Source organism: Protopterus annectens, chromosome 17.part0 (genome assembly GCF_019279795.1).
Source record: "Protopterus annectens isolate FY-2018-M chromosome 17.part0, PAN1.0, whole genome shotgun sequence".
Taxonomy (NCBI): Eukaryota; Metazoa; Chordata; order Ceratodontiformes; family Protopteridae; genus Protopterus; species Protopterus annectens.
Window position 1 is genome coordinate 90,014,750 of NC_056751.1, and position 25,000 is coordinate 90,039,749.

Below are 25,000 nucleotides of genomic sequence, written 5' to 3' on the forward strand. Positions count from 1 at the left end.
GTATGAAACATATGGGATTCTATACATTAATGTAATAAAAAAATGAATGTTGATAGGGTTTTTCTGTAATATGTAGAGAAAGCTTGTTCCTTACATGTGAGAGAGAGAGAGGGGGAGGGAGGGAGGTGTTGTGTTATAGATTTAACCAGGAATTGGGCCTTGACGATATTTTGGGGGTAAAACTATGTTACTGGAGTAGATATTAACTGGAGTGTGTTTTTTTTTTTTTTGAGAAGGTAAAAAAAAATAAAATGTAAAAAAAATAAAATGCAGAAAAACTAGTGTTAAAACTTTTTTCATGAGCTCAGTCACAATTTTTTATGTTTTCTTGAAAAAGGAGGTCAAAGTGATTAGGGTTTGACATAGCTTAGAAATCAGGGTCGAATAAAGGTATATTAAAACTGACATTGATCTGGACAAGAACCCACAAGAGATGCGATGAGAAAGAAGGATTTTTTGACAATATTGGAGGTATGCTATTTAAGGGCGGTTCATTGTCTATGTAAGTACTTTAATCCAGATCATAATATCATTCTTAAGGTAAGTTCAAGGTATATGATAACGTAGAAACACACTAGGTGACTACTGCATTTCTTTGTTTTAGGATGAGACCATTATTAGTTTTACCAGTTATTTTATTTATTTAACATTTGTTTATCAGTAAAGTCCAACTGGGACAGAGCCCATTTTCAGTGGAGGTCTGGAGAGAAAGAGGGTCCAAATACATGCCTTTCAAATATGGGAGGAAACCCACTCGAACACAGGCAGGGCATGCAGAATCTGCACAGAAAACACCCCAGCCAAGAATCGAACTGAAAAGCCTCTTGCTGTGAGGCAACAATGATCATCGCTGCACTACTGTACCACTTTGTAATCACAGTCTTGTTGGAATGTTGATGAATCTAACAGGGAGTTGAGGATGATTTCTACTGTGCAGTGATCTGTGAGTTTAGTTAGTCAAAAGTTCAGTAGCATATTTAGGGTGAGAAGAAGAGGGCAGTTGTCCCAGGTACCAAGTGTTACAGGGTGTGGATTGGCTTATTTATAATGCCAGAGTGAGGAATGGTATCAAATGCTTTAGCTAAGTCTGAAACATCTGATGTTATGTCATTTGATTAGTTATATAGCATAAATATACTCTGATCAGTTTGACTGCTGTTGTTCTTTTAGTGTATTTTGCCTGTGTACTTGTAGGACAGTTCTGGAATATTCAGTAAGTTTTTGGCATGTTACTATGCTCTCTTTAATATCCTGTTTAGGTACAAGAATGCATGCTTATATTTGCCAGGACGTACATATCCTCCTGGGTGTCAGGTTATGGTGTTGAGTACAGAGATGTTTAAGTTATTGACTGGAATACCAAGAGTTGTATTCTATGGTGCACTATGTGTGTGTGTTATTGGGAATTGTTCACTGACCAATGAATGGTCGAGACATTTGAACCTCCATCTGCTACTTCATTTTCATGGTGTCCCTTTCCTTGAATGTGATGTAGTCTTGGAGAAGAGTCTCTGAAGAGGAAGAGTGGTGGGCTAAGATTATGGTAAATGAAAGTTATGTAATTACCATAATGATAGATCCTTCCATTTTAGTCTGTCTGATAAAATGTATGGGTCTTCAAGTCTCAGCTCAGATCCGATTTGGCTGATTTAGTGCTCCAGCCTTCAGCTTTTCCTAAACTTTTTCACCCATTGCCCTGCTCTTCCCTGAGTAACTCAGATGAAATTTGACAGCTGTTTCTAAGCACATCTGTACTGCCTTTGACTCAGGGTGAAGATCCTTAGATGCAATATGCATAATGGCAGAGGGAAGGAGGGCAGGTTGTCATATCAGATGGACTTGAATGAAAAGCGCTGTCATTATGGTAAATACATAACTTTTGGTATCCTATTCATTCAGTCTGTCCGATCTGACATGTGGGTCAGCATCCTCAGCTACTAGATGCCTGGGTAGCCTCAAGAAGAAGACCCTTCAGGATGGAAGCTCCAAAGGAAGCTCTTGCTCTAGAGTTGGTCTAATTTGTAGTGTTTGACCAAAGCATGAGTTGTGCACCAAGTGGCAGCTTGACAAATTACATCTAAGAACTTTGGTTTGAAAAAGGCTGCTGAAGTAGCAGTGGCTCTAGTGGAGTGAGCTTCAGGTGTGATGGGCAAGGGTCTATTTCTGGAGGTGTAGATAAAGGAAATATGGTCTGAAACTGTCTGGATAGAGAAATCTTACAAAAAAAATCCATCGTATCCCTCACAGTCTCAGACGATCCAGTATGCAACCTATATTGGGTCAAAAACAAACCAAGCAGAAACTTCTGAAGTTTCTGCTTGGATACAGAAATCTTAGAAACTTCCTTGCCCTTTTTGTTGTGTGTGAAGGAAATGAATCATTTCTAATCTTTTCTGGAAGAAGCTGTTTTATGAAGATAGAAGTGAAGTTGTACATCAATGTATGTAAAAATATTCTCCCTTGTTTTAATAGTTCAGAAAGAACATTGGGTTATGAATAATTGGTCTCAGAAGCTGCTTTGAAGGAAAGAAATTCTAAATAGGAATCTTCAGAGAAGTTCTTTGAGACAGAAATAAAATGGTGCAAGGCCACAAGGGGAAGAACTGAATAAAGTTCTAATTATCAAAGGAAATAACTCCTAACAGCTGAAAGTAGAAAGGAACTTCTGAGTACTAAAGGCCAAAATCGCTAATTTCTGTCAAATAAATGACACATAAGAGGTGGAACACTAATCTGGCAAGATCTGAAATGCTTCTGCAAGAGGTGGCAAATGAGATTTGATTTACTGAGTGAGGAGCAGGGCATTATGGATGAAAAGGTTTAGGAAGGGTTTGTGTCTAGGAAAATAAATCGGCTGAATCTGGTCTGAGCTTGGGCTCATGGACCCATACGTTGGATCAGACAGACTGAATGAACAGGATCTGGCATTTTTTCTCTTGGTAGCATGGCAGTCAGTAAACAGCCAGGAGATAATGTGCTTTTACAGGCTTCTTGAAGACTCAGATGATCGATGCGAATAACTGCATCAGACTGTCTTTCTCACAGCTCATCTGCTGTATGTATTTATGACACCAACAAAAGTCTGGGAATGTCAGAATCCTCTTAACATATTAAATGCTATGATATCATAATGAATTATGTAAGTTTACTTGTATGTCTCAAGTAAACTAACAGCAAACAGTAAAACAGAGAATAAATATTTTTTATTTGTTTAATAAGTGACTCTCAGTATTTTGGCACTGTTGCCATAGTATAGTAAAAATAAGTACTAAAGAAATGCATGCATGTCTTATGCAGTGCATTCAGAACCAGCTTGTTTAGAACTATCAAATATGGCTCTGTAACAATAAACAAAAAAAAAATCTTTACCAAATGCAGCATGTGGCAGAAGTCCATGGCTCTCTGTGATGTTTTTTTTTTTCTTATTTTAGGGACCCAAATCATCTTTTCTTACTGCAGAGAAGAGAGCCAGACTGCGAAGTAACCCAGTGAAAGTCCGATTTGCAGAGGAAGTACTTGTGAACGGGCATACCCAGGTTCTTGTTATGTTACTTTATTTGCTAGTGTTAACATTTTGATAGAAATTGCACAACTAACTTTTAATCTGTATAAAGAGATATCAATTCAGAAACAAGTAAATGCAACAGATTTGAGGTATGAAGCCTCAGATGTTATATTTTAAACCTTGTAAACTGGAGAAATCAATAACTTGTGAGCACTATTGCCATTACTTTCCCAAGGTAAAATATAAAAATAAAATTGAATTGTGTTGTGCAGGGGATGTGAAGAGACTGTATTCTTTCATAGGAAATCACTGTCAGTAATGATGCCTCTTTCTGGGGTAATTTCCCCCTTCTTCAAGTTGATGTGACTGGGGAGATGGTATAAATATGTTCAGGTGTGTGGGGGGCTTGTCCCAAGTCAGGGTATGCAGGGGTCTTGCCTCCTGCAAAAAAAAAAAAAAAAACAACTCAAATTTTTTTTCCTGCCTGTTTTGGGGGGATGCAGTTCAGGGACTGCAGTCCTGGGTGGGCTGAACTTTGTCAGCATATAGTGGAAGTGAACAGACTTATGTTGTACATTGTATGCACCAACATTTCTTAATAAATATGAAACCACAGAGCCTATGATCAAAAATATAGGCAGGCATTCCTGCATTTTGAAAATTGTAATATGAATACTGTTAAGGAAAGAACAAGCCATTTCAAGACAATTTATATCTTAGAACAGTTATCATGGTATGGCATTTCTCTGTAGTTGGAATAATTCTACTTTTCATTATGTAGTAACTAGTGAGTACTCCTTGGAGAAGATGGACAATGCTGTTAAAGCATGTTACTCTGAGGTTTAGATGAAAGAAAGATACGTTAAAATAACTGTAATGTTAATGGAACCACGAAGTCTAGAATAATCATTGACTTAGGAAGTGGTAACTGTTACATAAAACTAAATGCAACACTGAAAGAAAGTGTAAAAGTGTACAGTAAAATAAAATAGTAAATACAGAATATGGTGCTGTATGTTTGCTGTCCTTCCAAAAGATGACTGTGAGTACTTTTTTTTTCTTTTGCCACCTCTGACCATTGGGCTAACAAGTTTTAGAATTTTTCTTTGTTAGTCATTTATTAAATCATTTTCAACATATGATTAATTATAGGCACACCATAAAAATACTTTGATTATCAAGAGCTGTGGACTAAATTAGCCTGGTTTACGTCTTTCTGCTAATCTTAGTATTATTTTTTCTTCACTTCACTTGCTTCTATTCATCCGTGTATGATAGATATCACACTGGCTCAGTCACTTTAGTGGCCATTTGGCAAAGGTGAAGTTAGTTTTTGAATAGGAGTATACAGTAATCTAAAAGCACTTCATGATTTAACTTTCAAAAACGTGATGCATAATGATTCCCAGATGTCCGCCAGCTAGGAGGCACACTTCTCAGTCAGCTCCTGACAAAAATCTACAGTCTAACCTAGTCAGGGCATCAGCAACTCTGTAAAAATCATCAAAAAACTGATGATACTGTGATATACTAAACAACAAATCATCTCTGCTGCAGATTTGTAAACAATATAAAGAATTTATATACTTATCTGCAAGATCAACATATGCTGATTGGGGATTCTCTGCAAGCAGTTCAGGCCTCAGCAGAAATTCATAGGAAGCTATATAAAGAAATAAACTTTCGATAAGTATAGAACTATGGACTCAATGGAAGCTCAAATGTCAAAAACAAGATTTTCACAAATAACCTCGCTGGAGAAAGAAGCTTGTACAAAGAGACAAAAAGCTGTAAAACAGCAATATGGCTTGCAAAAACAGACTGCCAGAATGAAGTTAGAACAATCCCTCTTTATGGAAGAAGTGAAGGCAGCTTTAACACCCTTGCAAGAAGAAATACACCTGTTTTCTACAAAACTAAATGCTTTTGAAGCACTATAGACCAAATACTAGCTAGACTGGAGAAAAAAGAAGAGACAGCTGTAGAGAATGAAATAAAAATAGAAGATATCCGAAGAAGAACTAATTCCACAGACAAAACAGTATCTGAAATCCAACAAAAAATAACAGACTTAGAGGCCAGATCAAGATGCAACAATGTGTTTATGGAGACTTTATTATGCTATGGAGACTTTGCTGCCATATTCTTGCAAATAACATTGACTTTGTGTTCATACAACAGTTTCTTTTTTCTTCTCTCCTTTGGCCTTAGCAGTAGCCGGAGAACCATGGAAGGTCACATAATGGTTGGGATAATAGATGTAGTGCATTTTAATATGAAGCATATATTGGAGTTAAATTTCTCTGTATAGACAGATCATAAGAACTGTGGTATGTCGCATATGCTCATACTTTAGCATTTGATACATTCTTCAACAATAGAATCTATTGTTCTACCAAGACTTGTTTTAAACCCAGAACTATCTAGATACCCAAAAGAAAATGTGGACAAAAGAGCACAGTTAGCTAATTATAATTATTTACAAGGTTATACCAGTATACTGAAATATGAATATTACAAGCTACAAGTTATCTCTAATTTCTGACTGGGTTAGTAATGCTTATGTTATTCACAACTTAAGTTGCAGGCTGGGTGGTGTTTATCCTAGTAGAGTTGTGATGTTCCTTGGAATGTGAAATAATTACTGTATGATAGTTAAAATTGTATATTTTTAGATGTTTCAACTCTAGGATGATATATATATATATATATATATATATATATATATATATATATATATATATATATATATATATATATATTACTTGCTTACTGGATTAACCCTTCTCTTTCAGAGGATAGTGGTAGGTGGTCAGGCACTAGGGAATTTCTGAAAGAGCGAAATGTCACCTTTTCTTTTCATGCTGCTGTTTCTCAACACACATAAGACACTATTCGCAGTGTTTTGCCAAATACTCCCCTCATAGCACCCATAGATAATTCAGTTATATCGGTATTTAAATTAATTATCAAATAAGATGATTAATGTAGCTTCATGGAATATAAATGGCTTGCAAAACATTAAAAAGAAAAAGCTAATTATGCACCTTATATACAAATCAAATTCAGATATAACCTTTTTACAGGAAACTCATATGACTACGGAGCAATGGGGCAAGGAGACAGAAAAAAATACTAAGTGGACTCAACACATAATAGCAGCTGGGGACAGTACCTCATCAAGAGGGACAACTATAATAGTTAAAAATCATTTAAAGGGAACATAATTAAACACAGCATTGATACAAATGGTAAATGGTGCTATTTTACATGCTCACATCCAGCATACAAAAAAAAAATGCTAGTATTTTGTAACGTCTAGGGACACTGCAACTATCAGCTTGATTTTTTAACTGAAATATATAACTTGTTACTAAAGCACCCAGACCATCTGATTATAATTGGTGGAGACTGGAACTTAACAATAAATCCATCTAAAGATAGATCAAATAAAATATCACTCAAATGGCCTCAAGCCACAACTTTTTTATCAGAATTAATTGAAGACTTTAACCTAATAGATCCCTTTGAACTTAACAACACAGATGGTTAAAGAAGCTGATATACCTATTTCTCCCCCTACCATAAGACCTGGTCAAGAATTGACATCTTCCTAATTTCTCAATGCATTGCTGATAATGAAGTGCAATATATCTCAGAACCTAGATCAATATCTGATCACTCAAAAATAAATTTAATAATAACACAAAATAAAGCTAGATACACTACCCACAATAATTCCGACTGGACTGTAAACACAACCTTGCTGAAAATTAAAGAAGTGGAGCAAGAAATTATAAACTCCCTTATTCAATTAAATGAAAACCTTGCAAATAAGGATATTCCTCCAGATATTCAATGGGCAGCCTTTAAAGCCATGGCTAGGGGTACCCTGATCCAAAAAGCATCATTTTATAAGAAGCTAAATAGGGAAAAAATAAGTAACATAGAAGGTAAGTTAAGACTAATCAAACTAGAATTACAAAACAAAATTCATCTACTCTTGAGAAACAAATGGCAAGCTTACAAAAACAGTTAAATGAGACTATAATGCAACAATGTACAGTCACAGAACTTAGAATGCTATACAAATAGCTGAATGGGCTCAGACCCCTCCAAATTGTTTGCGAGACTTATCAATGTAAGAATCCCCCATGTAAAATACAAAAGATAAAATATAATGATAAAACCTTCAACTCAGATATTGAAATAATAAGGGCTTTTGAAGAAATATTTCAAAGCTTCTATGGCCCACAAGACCATATACATGACAACCTTTTCCAAAACTTTGCAGATAATTTAGAATTCCCTCAGATTAACGAATCTCAGTCTAATAGTCTAAAAAGTCCATTAACAGAAGAGGAAGTAGAAAAGGCTATTGCAAAACTAAAACCTGGGAAAGCTCCTGGTCCTGATGGGTATGTGGTAGAATTCTATAAACATTTCAAGCAACAACTAATACCAATACTTTTAAAACTATACAATCATATAACAAAATTTGGGATATCAGGCCTTTATATGAATAATTCTAAAACTATATTTATCCCAAAACCAAATTCTGACTCCACTAATCTGAACTACAGGCCTGTAGCTCTGACAAATATAGATTTAAAGATATTGTCAACAATTCTAGTGTACAGGTTACAGAAAGTAGCTCCCTTTATAATTGCACCTGAGCAATTAGGCTTTATGAGTCAGAGACAAGTATGGGACAATACACTAACCACTGATGCCTTATCCCACCTCTGTGCCAAGGACAAATCCCCTAAATATGCTCTATCAGTGGATACACCAAAAGCCTTTGACAGAGTTAATCAAAAATACCTCCTCTTTATACTTTTTAAATTTGGATTCCCACAAAAATACATAAAAATGATCAAAACATCATATAGTAAAGCAACCGCCATCTTTATATCAGTAAGAAAACATCTAACCCAATACAAATTATAAATGGCACCAGACAGGGTTGCCCACTCTCACCAAAACTGTTCAATTTATAGCTAGAAGCATTATTATTACTAATCATTCAGAAAACTTACCACCACCTTGTTCCAGTATCTAAAACACAAATAAAATACACAGCCTTTGCAGACAACCTAAATATCTACTTTCAGTATCCCAATACTGATTTAAGCAAAATCTTAAAGTCCATAGATAAGTTTTCTCAAGTATCAAGCTATACAATTAATCCCAATAAGTCACTTATATATCCACTTAACCCTCTGGGTCATAAGGAATTTTTATTTTCCGGAGACTAATGTGAAATTGCAATATACTTTGAAGATCTAGGTATAATTTTTAGCCATACATAAGTAGATATGATCAATAACATATTTAAAACTTGGACCACTATAGTCAGTAATATTAACAAATGGAAAAAAGCTTAAACTTTCTACCTTATCGAAAACTTCTGTTGTCAAAATGAACAAATTACCTAAGATTTTATACCAGCTGAATGCCACTTTTATGAAAATTCCAGCTACCTTTTTTAATAAAATAAAAGTTTGAATAGCAAAATTCATATGGTACCCAAAAAGTACAAGAATTAGTTACAGATAATTAATACTTCCAAAAGAAAAAGCAGGTCTAAGCCTTCCAGATTTTAAATTGTACCATGAAATTATTAGTGCTAGTCGCATTATGCAAATAGCAAACTACGGCCTATTATGTAATGAATGGTACCCATTATGGATTAAATTATTTCGCCAAAATATTATGACATCTAAAGTTAACCCAAAAATGATTCCCTTCTTAAAATAAGAAACTCTTAAGACAATAAAAAATCACCCAGTTTTAATCAATAAATGTGAAATTTTCAAGAAATTGCTAATATCAATACATCTAAAGTATATGAATATTCTTCTACAACCAATACATAACAACCCTGATATAAAACTAGCTGTTTAACAAACTATGTTAAACCTAGATAAATACTCATTAATAAAAATTATACAGTATGGGACTTCTACAAATTACAGAACCCTTCAATGGAAAATATCAAGAACTTACTTAGAGCAAGCAATAAATATAATGTGATAATTAAACAAATACTATACTTAGTTAACAATATAACCAAGGATATCAGTGTAATTCAGCAAGATATCAAATTAGCACAACAAATTCAAAAGTTACTTCTGTACAAAAAGAAAATGCTCTCAAATACGTATAAAAGTTAAATTTCAAAATACAATTCTATTCTCAAAGTATTGGGAAGAAAAAGGTAGTAACACGACAGACAACCAGAAGGAATTAGCCATTGGAAATACTATGAAATTGACACCATTTAAGAAGCTAATTTACACCCAGATTATGATCTTTAACAATGCATACCACACACCTGTACACCTTAACAAATTTAACCATCTAAGTCATGATATTGTTCCTTTTGTCCTAATAAAGAAGCTGATATCCTCCACATCTTCTGGAGTTGTAAAACAGTTTATAAACTGTGGTGCTCACTGAGATTCCTCTTCGAAAAAACAGGCTACTCAAAATCTACTTTGTCATGGGACACAGCAATATTACATCATTTCAAAAATAATAATAGTATCAACAAACACATTATAATAGCATTATGCACCCTGTTAAAATTTTACATAGCTAAAAGCTGGATGGGAAGATCCAAATTATCTTGGTCAGAATACAGGAACATGGCAAAAAAGCATATATTGGCTAAGAAACTTTACACAAAAAGTCAAAAGAACCAAACATTATCAGCACTATTGCGAAGCTTTAATTGATATTCTATCATAAATGGCAAAACAGATGTAAATACATATGGATAGTAAACACACCTTTTAGTTAAAAGTAGCAATGCCATTAAATAAGGTGAAATTTTTTGTAGATATGTATATATGGCATAGTAGTGTAGATTGTTTTGTATTTCATTTAGGATGGTGTTATGCATCAAGTGATACTCATTTGTTATCATAATGTAAAAGTGAATTGTTTTAGAACAATATCCTGACTAAGCCATAACATAAGTATAACTTCATGGTAATTCATTATTGTAAAATTAGCACATCTGATTTTATTTAGTACAGTGTGTTTATACCTAGTTTAATAACTTGCCCATGTCAAGCAGTGTGTAACATCAACAGTTTCCTATGTTGTGTTCTGTTTATCCTTTTCTTTTTGCATTTATGAGTGAAAAATATTCAATAAAAGATATTTGAGAAAAAAAAAATGTGATGGATAATGGTTATCTCATGTCATATAAGAACTGCTTTATGCGCGTAGAAAATATACTTCTTTTTGATATTACCTTAAATACCTGATAGAGTTGGGTATATCTAGAATATGGAAACTAAACATTTGGCAGCAACACACACACACACACACACACACACACACACACACACACACACACACACACACACACACACACACACACACACACACACACACACACCATGATGTAGTCATTGTTTCTGCTGGAATGAACAATCTAGGCAGATCTTGGAGTATGATGAGATTATTAAACATCCATGCAAGCATAGGAAAAATGCATCTGTTTATTGAACTCCTCCAATCACCTAGTATGTAACCTATTTGTCATGCAGACATTTTGGATTTCAGTTAGTGGATACAGATATATGTTCATAGGTAGGTACTAGGCTATCGGCCCAAGGGCCTATGTAAGCCTAGCCAACAAGGTTCCCTGGCTTACGCCACCCAAGAAAGTTATTTTCCTGTGCCACTGTCGAGCAGAGACACAGAAGTGATCCCCGGGTGTATTTCCTATTTCCCATCCACTCATCAAGATTTTTCTTGAAAAGTGCTAATGAAGAACTTTGCTTTACATAGATGGTTAGCCTGTTCCAGAGTATGGGAAGTCTATGGGACATGAATCTATCCCTCCAGCATGTCCAGTTTATTGTGTTGACAAGGTTTAGGTCCCTAGAGCATGTAGCTCGGAGGGATTGGGATTTTTTTAGGTGTAGCATGTCTAGCAGTTCTGGGTTTGACATAGCTTTATATGTTAGGCAGAGATCACCTTGGAGTAGGCGATATGCTACGGAGTAAAGCTGGAGTTTTTTGAGATGGTCTGTGTAGGGCATTTGTTTGAGGCCAGTAATCCTCTTTGTGAGGTACTTCTGTGGCCTTTCCAGCTGCTGCAGATGTCTTGTGAGGAACATTCCAAAAGGGGCATTGTACTCTATAATGGGTCTAATGAGTGTCGCATAGAGGGGAACAGTGACCTCTTTTTTCCTGGATGAGAACCCTTTTATGATGAGGTGTGCCACGTATAAGGACTTCCTGACTACTGTGGCGATGTGACTATCAAAGGAGAGACTACTCTTCACCTGGGTCCCAAGGTTTCTTATCACGCATTTGGTGTTAAGTAGATTGCTGCCTATGTGGTAGTTAATGGGTACAGAGTTTTTACCAGAGGGGATGACACTGCACATTTTGGCATTGAGCTTGAGGCCATTGCTCTGACACCAGGCATCTGTCTAAGTGAGGCCCTTCTGTAGGATGTCCACATCATTTGGGGACTTGACTATGGCTCCTAGTTTGCAGTCATCTGCGAACTTCATTAGCTAGAGGCCTTCTCTGTTAGCCTGTACTACAGAGAAATAGATACCAAACAGGAGAGGTCCCAGGACAGAACCCTGTGGTACTCCACTTGTCACTGCTTTGAGGTTAGATTAGGACTCTACAAGTTTAACAGTGTGGGTTTTGTCAGTGAGCCAGTTGGCAACCCATCTTGTGACGTAGGGATTTATACCTAGTTTAGTGAGATTAGTTATAATTCCAGAATGGGGGATGGTTTCGAAAGCCTTGGCGAGGTCAAGCTAGGCTGTGTGAACCACCTTACCCTCATCTACGGCTTTGGTGACTGCCTCAAAGAAGTCAATCCGGTTCAGGAGGCATGATCTGCCTTTCACAAACCCGAACTGGGTGGGATCCAGAGTTTGGAGGTTACCAATGTCTTTGTTTATGAGTTCCATAATGATACGTTCCATGGCCTTGCAGACCAGGCTCATCAGGCTAATAGGTCAATAGTTCCCAGGATCAGTGGTGGCTTCCCCTTTGTGGAGTGGGATAACTGTTGCTGTGCACCATTTAGTGGGCAGAAAGCCTGATGCAAGGCTATTATTGAACATGGTGCCTAAGTGGGGAGCCAGTTCATTCAGAAGTTTGTGTAAAACGCAGCCTGGGATGTTGTCCGGTCCCATGGATGCTGTATTTTTGGCTTTAGAGAGTGCAGCTTTTACCTGCGTAGTTGTGATTACAGGGACTCTGCATCCTCCCTGTATAGATATGGGCCCTTTAGGAGGTGAGAGGGGGTGAGAGGGGGGTAAAGTTAGCACTGAACCTATCTGCCAGGATGTTGGCAATATCAGTTGGTTCTGTAATTTTCATGCCTTTGTGCTGTAACTCAGAGCAGATCTGGGTGTTGCCATCGAGATTCTTGACGTAGCTATAGAATGTTTTGTGGTTGTCCTTGGAATTAGTGGCAATTTTGTTTTTGTAGCTAGCTTTGGATCTTATAAGGGATCTCAGCTTCTTACTGAGGCTGACCAGGGAGCTCCTCCGCTCATGGGATTTTACTCTCTTTTGCAACAGTTTCTTACTTCTGTTGTACAGTTTGTTTATGGCATGGGACCACCAGATTGGCTTCCTTTTTTTGGAGGATAGCATCTTGGTTCTGTTTGGGATAGCACGATCCATGCATTCATGTAAGTGCTTATAGAGTGCATTTGTGTAGGATTCAGCAGTTGTAACTGTATTGTCCATCTGCATGGGTGTCATGAAGTTCACCACTTCTGTCTTAAGAAGCATGAAATTGGCTTTGGAGAAATTTTTTACTATGGTTTCCTTAATGGAGGGTGGAGGCGAGATGTGGATATCAAGGATGATTAGCTTATGGTCGGATTGGACCAACGAGGAGTTGACTTCAGGTGTGGAACACCGGTCACTCATGTTGGTAATGACTAGGTCTAGGATATTGTTGCCCCTGGTGGGGGTGTGGATAAGTTGATCCAGGGCATTGGAGTATGAATTCCAGAAAGTGTTGAGCTAAGGAGGTGGTACACGAGTAGTTTTCCCAGTTAATGGTGGGGTAGTTGAAGTCGCCCATTATTAGGGTGTTTGGTTGAACCCTAATATTTTCCAATACATCAAGAAAAGAGGAGTGGGAATCCTGGGGCATGGTGGGGGATCTGTAGCAAGCTACAATTCAGACTGCAGTTTTGCCCAGAGTTAGTTGCACTTGGATAACCTCAGATGCATAATGCTGAGCAACTAACCTGGAGATGTGGATATCCTTAATAAATAATGACATACCTCCGCCTTTGGTGTTTCGGTCCAGGTTACATGGCCAAAAAGTGTTGTATGAGTTATTGCCTGGTAATGCAGGGGTGCTCTCTGGAGCCTTGAACTAGGTCTCAGTCACTGCACAGATATCGATATTCTCCATTTTAAGGAGTGCCTCGAGTGATTGTATTTTGAGATTTAGACTTCTAGCATTGAGTAGCATTACCCTTAGTTTTTGCTTGCCTGTTCCTGTTATGGTGGTGAATTTGTTATTTGAACCTTGCCTAAAAAGGCACTATAGGGGCAGCAAGAGCCTTAGATAGTATCTGTAATCCCAGCGGCGACGGGTGCAGGCCATCTGTGGCAAAGTATCGTGGTCTGTCGACCATGTCGTCCCAAGCAGACAGATACTGGATCCACTTAGAATGACACCAGAAGCGTAGCCAATTGTTGAAGTCAATCATTTTGTCCTTGTACTGTGGTATCATTCTGGGCGATGGCAGAATGCTACTCAGGTCTACTCAGGTCTAGGGTCATACCTGCCTGGGCTACAAGATCGGAGAACTCTTCCATATCTCTTTTCATGTAGTCCAGGGAGGTACGTCTCAGGTCATTCACACCAACAAGGTTAGAAGTTCGAACATATGGTGTTCAAACTTCTGCCGTTTCATTGAAGTGATATAGACCCTGGTGGAACAATTACTCCCCAAAGTGACAGGAGATTTATTGCTTGTCAGTCAGGAATATGATATGCATCTACCCACAGTGGTTTGCAGCTGAAAGGCTTCACCACAGTGCCGTAAAGTACTAAACAGGATTTTTTTCTGCTTCCACAGTCCTAGGATTCAGAAAGATCCTCACTGCTCCCATAGACTGCCTACTGCAGGTAGGTCGAATTACATGAAGGTGTGAAAATGGAATTCAGAGATCGCTATGGCTGCAATGAGAAAAACCTCATTAGTGGCTGTTTGCAATTACTCTGAACCACGTTTCTAACACTGGGGTAGTCAGACCAGAAAGAGGTATTGTTTTCAATGGTGGCCCTTGCAAAGGCATCCTTCTGCACTCAGACATACACAGGTATTCAGATATCCATATAACCACACACACACACACACACACACACACACGTGCACACACTGAGTCACCCAACTTCAGTCATACCCCTACAGGCATGTATACACATGCTCACCCACAAATACACAGAATAATACACACCCAGTCCTCATGTCATCTCTGAATTACTTTCCCTGCAGGTACTTCCATAAGAGGAAATGGGTGGCCACTATCTTTTGATGGTGTTTACTTTTTCCACCAGCAGTGTAAAATTACACAGGTGAATGATTCGCTGAATCAATCAGCAGCATAATTTGGGAACTACTGGAATTTCTGAGGAATGCACATGGCTAATTAGCATTAGAATGTACATGGCTAATTGGCATTAGAATGTACATGGCTAATTAGCATTAGAATGCACATGGCTAATTAGCATTAGAATGTACATGGCTAATTAGCATTAGAATGTACATGGCTAATTGGCATTAGAATGTACATGGCTAATTGGCATTAGCCACTTCTCCGGATTGCTGCATTAACCTGCAGCTCTGCCAGTGGGGCCGCTCTCCATGCTAGGGCTTCCACTAGAGGGAAACGCCAGAGGTAGGGCAATCTAAAAATCAGAAAGGCTTACTGCAAGCAGATAAATGCCTGTGTTAAGGCTTTCTACTGGCAGTAAGTCTTTCTAAATCTTTGGGAGTGTCTTTTTTATTTTAAACATCATTAAATTTCAAGACAAAAAAAAAATTAAAAATAAGCAAGATAAAAAATCAGAAGTGTAGAGGGCTTTTATAAATACAAGATGTTTCAACCATAAAATATGTGACTCAGTACCAATTCTATACTTTGTAGATGCTGGTATATGTACTGATCTGAAGTTGTTCATTTTAATGTTACCCTCAACTGATGCATGCGTTCAGTTCTGATCCCTCGGAACCGACTTGGCCGCATGCTAAAGCTCGTGCCAACCAAAAACTCTCAAGCTTTCCCATGTACCCATAATGCAACCGGTTCATTACCTCAGATCTCATTTGCTGCTTTCAGCTTCAGATGTGGTTTTGCCTTACTCTTGAGCTTATAAGAAGAGAAGTGATTTTGTTCCTAATTCCTCTTTTCTAATTTCCCCCTTGTTGTTAAACCTTCATCTTTCTAATTATTGCACCTTTGGCTAGTCTTTCCTGTTTCTGTTTTCTGTACTTTTTCGTACTCTTAGATACTACTCTTAGTATGTTTTTCTTACCTTTTGGTAGCCATCTTCAATACCATCATTGTTATTTCCACCCCTTTATCTTTGAAAAAAAAAACTTTCTATCTTTCTATCTCTCCCTGTGAATTTTTTTGGTGTGGTTGTTTTTCTGTGAGAGTTGAACTATTTGAGTGCATGTGCTTGTGGTGCCTTTTTTCTTGCTTTTATGACAGTCAAAGATAGTGGAAAAGAAAAAGCCCCTCCTGGCTTCAAAATATGTGCAAAGTGTGCTCATAAGATTCCGTTCTATGATCAGCACTCCCTTTGTGTTTTTTGTCTGGGACCACTACATATCCAGGAGGACTGCACCATCTGCCATGCTTTTAGTCATCGGGCATTGGTGGAATGGAAAAATAAATTAATATTAAAAGGTTTGCTACCCTTTTCCTTCAGAGAGGCCATTTCTGGGTCACCGTCTTCTGAGCTCAAACCTAAGCCTAAATCTTCAGTGTCTAGTCCTGCTTCCTCCTCCTCTTCAAAATCGATGGAGGCTAGGAGGTGCAGCACCTTGGTACAATACCTTCATCAGCACCTGTGATGAAATGAGATAATGCCAGCCCAGCTATCTGGAATTTTGTAAATAGCTGTATGTCATTTGTAATATCAACATGATTCATATAAGATGCTTGTGTTACAAATATATTAGAACTGTATGTCATGTGTATATCTAGCTGGTTTGTACAGACATATGTGTTATAAAGATATTTTATAAAGTGCTTGTGTTTGAGATGCATCCACAGTATGCCCTGCTGGAGGAGAACAGAAATGTACATGCACTATTGTAACTGTTTAAATGTATATTTTAACAGTGGAAACTGGAATACAGGAGGTTAACTTCAGAAAAAAAATGAAATTAAATTGCTTTATGGCTAGACCATAAAAATATGGTATCTTTCAGTTTCAATGCAGCAAGGAGACACAATGTCTAAAACTAGAGAGATTTCTGCATTGCCTCTAGGGTGAAATAATTACTTGGCTTGAAATATGAAGCAACGTAATTGTTTTATGACTTCCAGCATTTGCCAAAGATCTGAGTTCTATGTATTTTCACAGGTAGATTCTAAATACTGCTAGCTTCCAACAGTGGAGGTTTTTAATTGGGATAGAGCCAGATGACAAGAAATTGTCATTCTGCAAGCTATCCAAGCAGTAATTTTGAGATATTAATTTGAGGAGTTTCTTAGTGAGACAGAACATTCTGAATTCTGTCTTAGACCTGACAAAATCAGCTAGAAGATCCATTCAACTCATCTGCCTTGCTCTTAAGTAAGTTAACTAGGGTATAATGATTCTCTTAGATTCAGTCAGGAATATAGTGAAGCATAGTTTAGATGTTTTTCTTTATTTATTTGATACTGTCCTGCAATGTTGATTTAAATATTTTCTGCGGTTTTTAACTCTGATGTCACTGTGAATATATGCTGAGTATTTTTTCTTATTTTTTATTATTTATTATTAAATATATTTAAAACTTTCACTATGGCTGATCTTTGTAGAGATATTTAAGTTTTAAGAGTACTTGCATATTTATTTGGTGACACTGTGTGGCCAACTCCTAATAGCCTTGCTCTTGGTCAAGCTACCATTTGTAGTAATATTAATATTACACAGTAAGATTGGACACCCTTTAAGGGCCTTAAAGTAGCTGATAAGGAGTTGGCTGGTGGCAGTAAAAACGGCCTTATAGTCTGGGCAGAAGGGGGCATAGCTAGTAAACCTGTGCCATCCTTTCCCAGGTGTGTGTGTTTGTGTGTGTGTGTGCGCGTGTGTGTGACTCAAACCTCGAAGAGTGTGTGTGTTAGCTACTTGGGCAGGGACATGAAGCACTGGTTGGACACAGAGGGTGCTGGAGGTCTTGGCTTGGCCTGGCCACTCAGCTGAGATCTGAACTCTATAGCTATGCCAGTGGGGAGTCTTATTGGGGATTTGGAGAATGTGGGAGAAAGCAACATCAGACTGACTGTGGTCTCTGTGTGCTGTTAAGGGAAATTGCAGTTGAGTCAGCTAGATGCATCCGGAAATACTGTGTGTGTATACGTGTTATCCTCCCAGTGTATGTCCCCCTGCCCCCCTGGTGCCAGTGGTGAGGACTGAGGCTCCTTGATAACTGGTCCAGTAGTGGGTTATCACATTATTGGTTGGTAGTGGTGGGATCACTAGATCACATATTGAGATTCAGTGATGTGGATATTGAACTCCTGTAGCATGTAAACAGTGTTCACTAAAGAAGGTGCTTGTACTCTCAAGCAGCCACACAGTGAACGTTCAGAGTTTTATATAATAATATATATATATTTTTGTTAGCTTGGTTAGTCAGGGAGAACAGACAAGGATGTCAGCAGAAGATTATGGCAAACTGACAATGAATCAGTTGACTGAGGTGTGAGAAGCCAAAGGACTAGTGCATGCCAACCTGACTAAAGCAGAAATGTTTGCAGCCTTAGTCACAGCTGCATCATAAACCAGCAACCAGGAGGGCAAGCTGACTGGCCTTGGGGATGTACAGCTCAGAAAATGGAGAGTTCAACCTTGCCACAGATGACTTAAAATTCTGTCTGGAGCTAAAGATATTTGAACTGGAAGCCACCAAAATGTTGGAAATAGAATCAGCAGAAAGACTGCAGCATTTGGAGGCTGAAGAAAAGAAGAAACAGAAACAAATGGAATTAGAATCAGCAGAGACTGAGACATTTGGAGGATGAAGAAAATGAGAGGCAGAAGCAACATGAAAAGGAAATGCTGACTGTTTACCAGGGTCCTGGAGGTAATGGGGAAGGGAATAACCTAACCTTGGAAGCAACAAAGGTCAGTAAAGTTCTTCCACAATTTATAAAGGATGATAATTTTGATAGTTTTATTCATATGTTTGAAAGCGTATGTAAACAGCATAATGTTGACCAAGGGGTCTGGGTACAGTTGCTGACCCCCTTCCTCCATGGTAAAGCTGTAAATGCTATTTCTAAATTGTCTGATACTGATTGCTTAAATTATAATACTGTTAAAAAATTGTTTTATTAGAGTGTTTTAAATTAACACCTGAAGCTTATAGAAAAAAAGGTTTGTGAGCAATGATGTAAGGCAGATGAAAGTGCATGTGAATATATTGTTGAGTTAAGCACTTATTTTCATAGATGGGTGAGTGGGTGTCAGGCCACCCTTTTGAATAGCTGGCAGACTTTTTGTGAGGTAACAAACCCTTTGCACTTTTCCTGAGTAGATAAGAATCTAGTTAGCAGACAGAAAATGTAACTGCAGATGAGTTGGGGAAAAAGTAAGACCTATACCTAGCAAGCAGGGCATCACTGCACAGGAAAGGAATACCCAGTGCTGCTCATGGGTCTAAGGGAGCCCATGGTGGGCAGCCTAAACCGCCCCAACATTGTCTGCCAGTAGTAGGGGAAGCCACTAGTTCAGGTACATGGCCAGGATCAAGGGTTAAATGTTTCAAATCTAACCAGTGGGGCCATGTAGCATTTAGATGTCTGTGGAGGCAAGGTGGGGAACAAAAGGTGGGAGAGCCAATAAGTGGGAATGACAGAATGCCAGCAGTAAGTTGTCTGGAGACAACAAGTGTACAAAACTACCACAAGAGGTTATACCCTATGTTAGTTGATGGGAAACAGGCCACTGCTAAGAGAGAGAGACAGCCTCTGACCTAACCAGTGTGAAGTCTGCAATAGTTAAAGGGCAGCACTACTTGCTTGGGAAGTCTGTTCCAGTCAGGGCTTTAGGAGGGACCCCAATGCAGATGCCTTTGGCTAGGGTTCACCTTGACTGGGAGGATATAAAAGGAAGCAGGAAAGCAAGTAGGTGTGTTTGAGCATATCCTTGCAGATGTCCTGATAGGGAATGATTTTGATAATGCAGTACCTTGTGTGCATGCAGTTACATACAGTCAGGCTTGGAGACACGCATCTGGGTCTGGTAGCCTGGGGTAGACCCAGACAGACCTCACACTTGAAGCCAGGACTGGTGAGGTGGCTACCCTGTAGCAGTGAGACTAAAGATGAGCCACAGCTGCTTGTGGGTACTGATGTTCCCTTGGACACAGTGACTGGAAGGGCAGAGGTGACTCATAGTATATAGGCCAATGCTGAGGTACCACTGTCAGGGGATACCAGAGTTCCTGTAGAAGGGGAGCTGGGAAGGATTACAAAGAGAGATTTGAGACAGGCTCAGCTCTCAGACCCTACATTACAAGGCATGAGGGAGGTAGCCAGGGAGGCAGATTATTCTCAAGGAAAGGAGGAATCTGTATACTGGGACAAAGGTTTACTGTACAGAGAGTGGACCCCTGATGGAGGACTAGAGGATGAGAGAATGCAACAGTTGGTAGTGCTCAGAGCATACCATCTGGCACTTCTAGCCATAGCCCATGACATTCCCTTTGCAGGTCATATGGGCATAAAGTGTATAAAGAGATATATTATGCAGAACTTTTAGTGGCCTGGGATTTCTAGGGATATAAAAGGGTACTGCAGGACCTGTGAGCAGTGCCAAAAGGTAGGCAAGGCAGGAGACAATGTCAAAACTCCTTTGATGCCTTTGCCTGTGATTGAGGAGCCATTTCAGGGGGTAGCTATGGATGTTGTGGGGCCGCTGAGTACCCCAGGCTCCACAGAAAAGAAGTATATCCTAGTGGTAGAAGATTCTGTTACCTGATACCCTGAGGCAGTGGCTCTTTCCTCTATTGAGGCAGAAAAGGTGGCAAATGCTTTGTTAGAGATTTCAGCGAGGTAGGTTTCCCAAAAGAAATAGTGACTGACAAAGGTGCCAATTTAATTTCAGGACTGCTGGCTTGTCTGTGGAAGCACTGTGGGGTGAAGCACCCAAAGACCACCTCTACCATCCCCAGACTAATGGTCTGGTGGAGAGGTTAAACTCTACACTAAAGACCATGCTATGGGCATTTGCAGACTAGTTTAAGATGGAGTGGGACAAATATTTGCCCCAAATGTTGTTTGCTTACAGAGAGGTGCCCAAGGAATCCACTGTTTTTTCACCCTTTGAGTTGCTGTATGGGCATAGGGTGAGGGGACCTCCAGATTTGATTTGTGATGAGTGGGAGGATGATTGTGATTGCGGCATATGTCCTAAACCTTAGGACAAGGTTCAGGAAACTCATGGGCTTGGTCCAGGAGAAACTAGCAGAAGCCCAACAGCAGAAAAAGGTCTGATATGACAGGAATGCTCATGCTAGAGAGTATGCTATAGAGCAGCAGGTTATGGTTCTCATTCCTGTCAGACAAAACAAGCTGCAGGCAGCTTGGGAGGGACACTTCAAATTGGTAAGGAACATCAGTGATGTTAACTACATGCTAGAACTGCTAGGCAGGAGGCAGAGGCCCAAGCTGTACCATGTTAACATGATGAGACCTTACCATGACAGAGAGGCCCTTGTGCTGAGTATTTGCAGTAGGCGGCAGGAGAAGTCTGATGGGGATATATAACTACTGCAAGCAAGCCAGCAAAATCCCAAATTACTATGGTGGAGCCTAGGGTTGCAGGCATAGTAAAATGTGAAGGAATGCAATTGTTTTATGACTTTCAGCATCTAGCAAAGATCTGAGCTCTATGTATTTTCACAGGTAGATGCTAAATACTGCTAGCTTCCAGCAATGGGGGTTTCCACCTGGGATAGAGCCAGATGAAAAGAAATGATGCCATTCTGCAAGCTATCCCAGCAGCAATATTTGAGTTATTAATTTGTGGAGTCTCTTAGTGAGATAGAGCATTCTGGATTCTTTCTTGGACTGACAACATCAGCTAGAAGATCTATTCAACACATCTTCCTTGCTCTTAAGTAAGTTAACTAGGGTGTAATAATTATGTTAGATTCAGTCAGGAATATAGTGAAGCGTGGTTTACATGTTTTTTTTTTTATGTATTTGAGATTATGCTGGAATGTTGTTTTAAATATTTCCTGTGGTTTTGAACTCTGATGTCAATGTGAATATATGCTAAGTATTTTTCTTGTTCTTTTATTATTTATTATTAAATATATTTAAACATTTCACTGTGGCTGATCTTCGTAGAGATATTTAAGATCTGAGAGTACTTGCATATTTATTTGGTGACACTGTGGGCCACTCCTAATAGCCTTGATCTTGGGCAAACTACCATTTGTATTAATATTAATATTAAACAGTAACATTGGACACCCTTTGTTAAGGGCCTTAAAGTAGTTGATAAGGAGTTGCCTGGTGGCAGTGAAAACTACTTTATTTTCTGGGCAGAAGGGGCATAACTAGTAATCCTATGCCAGTCTTTCCCAGGTGTACGTGTGTGTGTGAATCAAACCTCAAACTGTGTGTGTGTATCAGCTACATGGGCAGGGGCACTAAGCACTGGTTGGACAGAGAGGGTGCTGGAGATCTTAGCCTGGCCACTCAGCTGAAATTTCAACTCTATAGCTGTCCCAGTGGGGAGTCTTAATGGGGATCTGGACATAGAGGGAGAAACCAGCCCCGGACTGACTGTGGTCTCTGTGTGCTCTTAAGGGAAATTGCATTTGATGCAGAGAGCTGGATCTGGAAATACTGTGTGTTTACCTGTTATCCTCCCAGTGTATGTCCCTCACTGGTGCCAGTGGTGAGAATTGAGGCTCCATGATTACTGGTCTTGTGGTGAGTTGTTGCAGCACCAAACAGCAAAAAATCTAAATTGTCGCTTCCATCAGTAACTTTGGAACTGAGTACTGAACCTTCATCATCAAAGTTTTGATGATACTGACCTCAGACAAGGCTATGTCATCAGCACTGTCTGCATTGGTGCTGACTAGGGAAATCATTACAGTACCTAGGGCTAGATGATATTCTCTGTCTGTTGATCCTTTCCCAGATAGAGTACCATCCTCCTTTTTGGGTCAATCGACTTCACCCTCAGTAAAATCTCCCCATTCCTTCAGGAGTTTCACTGAAGAAGAGGTGGAGAGAGTGGTGAAGAAGATTCTCTGGGTGCAGGGAGTCACTGGAACCTCTAGGCCTTTTACGCCATTAGGTCAGGGTCCTTCTGCTTCCTCCCCTCCAAGCAGTTTTCCTGCTCTGACTTCTGTTGTAAGTTCAGAGTCCTTGGTTCTGACTGCTTCAGTTCCGAAGTTGTCTTCTTTTTATTTTTTTTTTTAAATATTTTTATTAATTTCCAAAAACAAGAAAACATGAATGCAGGTTATTTATGACAATGAAGTATTTACAAATTATTTAAAAAGGTAGGCTAAAACCTCTAAACAGATATCAAACATTAAAACCAAAATAAAGTATTTACAAGGGTGTCTATTGTTGACATATAATTGACTTTCTATACAATTGCTTCCTGATTATAATCTGCTGCAGTCATTATTCTCCAGTATTTCAGTTACTTTTTGCCATGCTAAGTATAATGATGTAGTTCTTTCAGTTCTTCCTTTAATAGTGTTCATTTTCAATTGCGATAATGCTGACACCATATTCATGAATTGTTAAAAGTTGGAGAAGCTTTGGATTTCCAGTTTGATGTAATGTTCTTCCTTGCAATAGCTAGGAGAGTCCATAAGATTACATATTTTGTTCTTGGCACACAGTCGGGTACAGGTGCATTAAACAAAATAATAGATTTGGAAATCTGGAACCAAAGTTGTCTTCTTCATGGGCTCTAATCGTGTCCCTGAGTTCTCTGGCTCATTCAGAACCAGAGACCTCCCGGAGGCATGTCTGCCCTGTTCCTTCTGAGGAGTTTGAGAAAACTTAAGTTTTTTCAGTATCATCTCTTTTCCTCGGGGCTTCAGCACGGATCAGCTCAACTCTGGCTTCAGTTTCAGGAGGGGTCTGCCCTGGTTGGCGGGAATCTATGATGCTGAATTCTGTTCTTTCAGGCCTGGACTCCCTTCCTACCATTGGTGGATCGGCTTTTGATGCTATGGAGAGGGCCTTGTCTGTTTCAAGAAACCAGTCAGTTCTAGCCCCCCTGGAACAACTTTCCATGCCCCTCCTTGCACCAGAGTCACATCCAGTTCCTCCAGCTAGACAGCGGGTATTAAGGCCTCAGGAAAGCCCACATTTGGGAACGCCTTCTTCCACTACCTCCCCAAAACCCTCCACTGAGGTGGTTCCACAGAAGAAGAAGTGTAAGAGGAAACACATTGTCTCCCCTGGAGAATCATTCACTGAATACACATATTTTGAGAAGGGCGAAGGATCCCCATGATCACCACCTGATGATGTCTCCTTTGGAGATATCTTGGAAATGTGGAAACAGAGAGGTGGTTTGCAGTCCAGCAATCCTACTTCAGAGGAATCTGTGTACCTGCAGGCCTTTGGCACCTGACCATCTACCTTCTGGGTGACCCCACTCACTGATGAGCTAATTGAGTTGAGTTGATCTCTCAGTGGGCCTGGAAGGGCCCGACTCTATTGAGCCAACACCCCAGAGACCAGACAAAATCATAACTGCACCAATAGACAAACCCTTCTGGATCAAGGGCTTACCAGTAGATGCCATGGTCATGGCAACAGCCATCAAAAAGGAACTGACAGATGAAAGTTCCACTATTCATACTCCTAACAAGAAGTCTAGGATGATGGATAGGATAGAAAAGTGAATGTATGCTTTATCGACCTTTACCTTATGGTCTTTGAATTATCTGGCACATTTTACAAGGTTGCAAAGGGATCTTATTAAAGAACTTTCAGATACCCTCTTAGGAGCCATTTCTGACAAGGTTCTCGACTCCATAACTTCATAGTTGGCCACCCTGACTACCATCTCCAACTCGTCCATGCAGCTCATTTCTCACACAACCAAAGAGATGAATAGAGCCATCGGTTCATGTGTAACCTTAAGGAGACACACTTGGATGCATTTAAGTGACTTCGCGGAACCCTTCAAGAGACATTCATCAGTGCTTCCGTTAATGGCACTTCTTTGTTTGGGCGCAAAGTTAAAGACACACTCAC

General features: G+C 39.2%; 1 protein-coding gene across 1 annotated transcript in view; it reads left to right on the forward strand.

Annotated features, from left to right (window-relative positions):
• FRMPD1 (FERM and PDZ domain containing 1) overlaps window positions 1-25,000 on the forward strand; it is a 998,362-nt gene that overhangs the window by 293,418 nt on the left and 679,944 nt on the right. Inside the window, exon 5 of the mRNA XM_044059294.1 lies at window positions 3,432-3,536. Coding sequence (XP_043915229.1) covers window positions 3,432-3,536 — 105 coding nt within the window. The remainder of the gene's footprint in view (window positions 1-3,431; window positions 3,537-25,000) is intronic.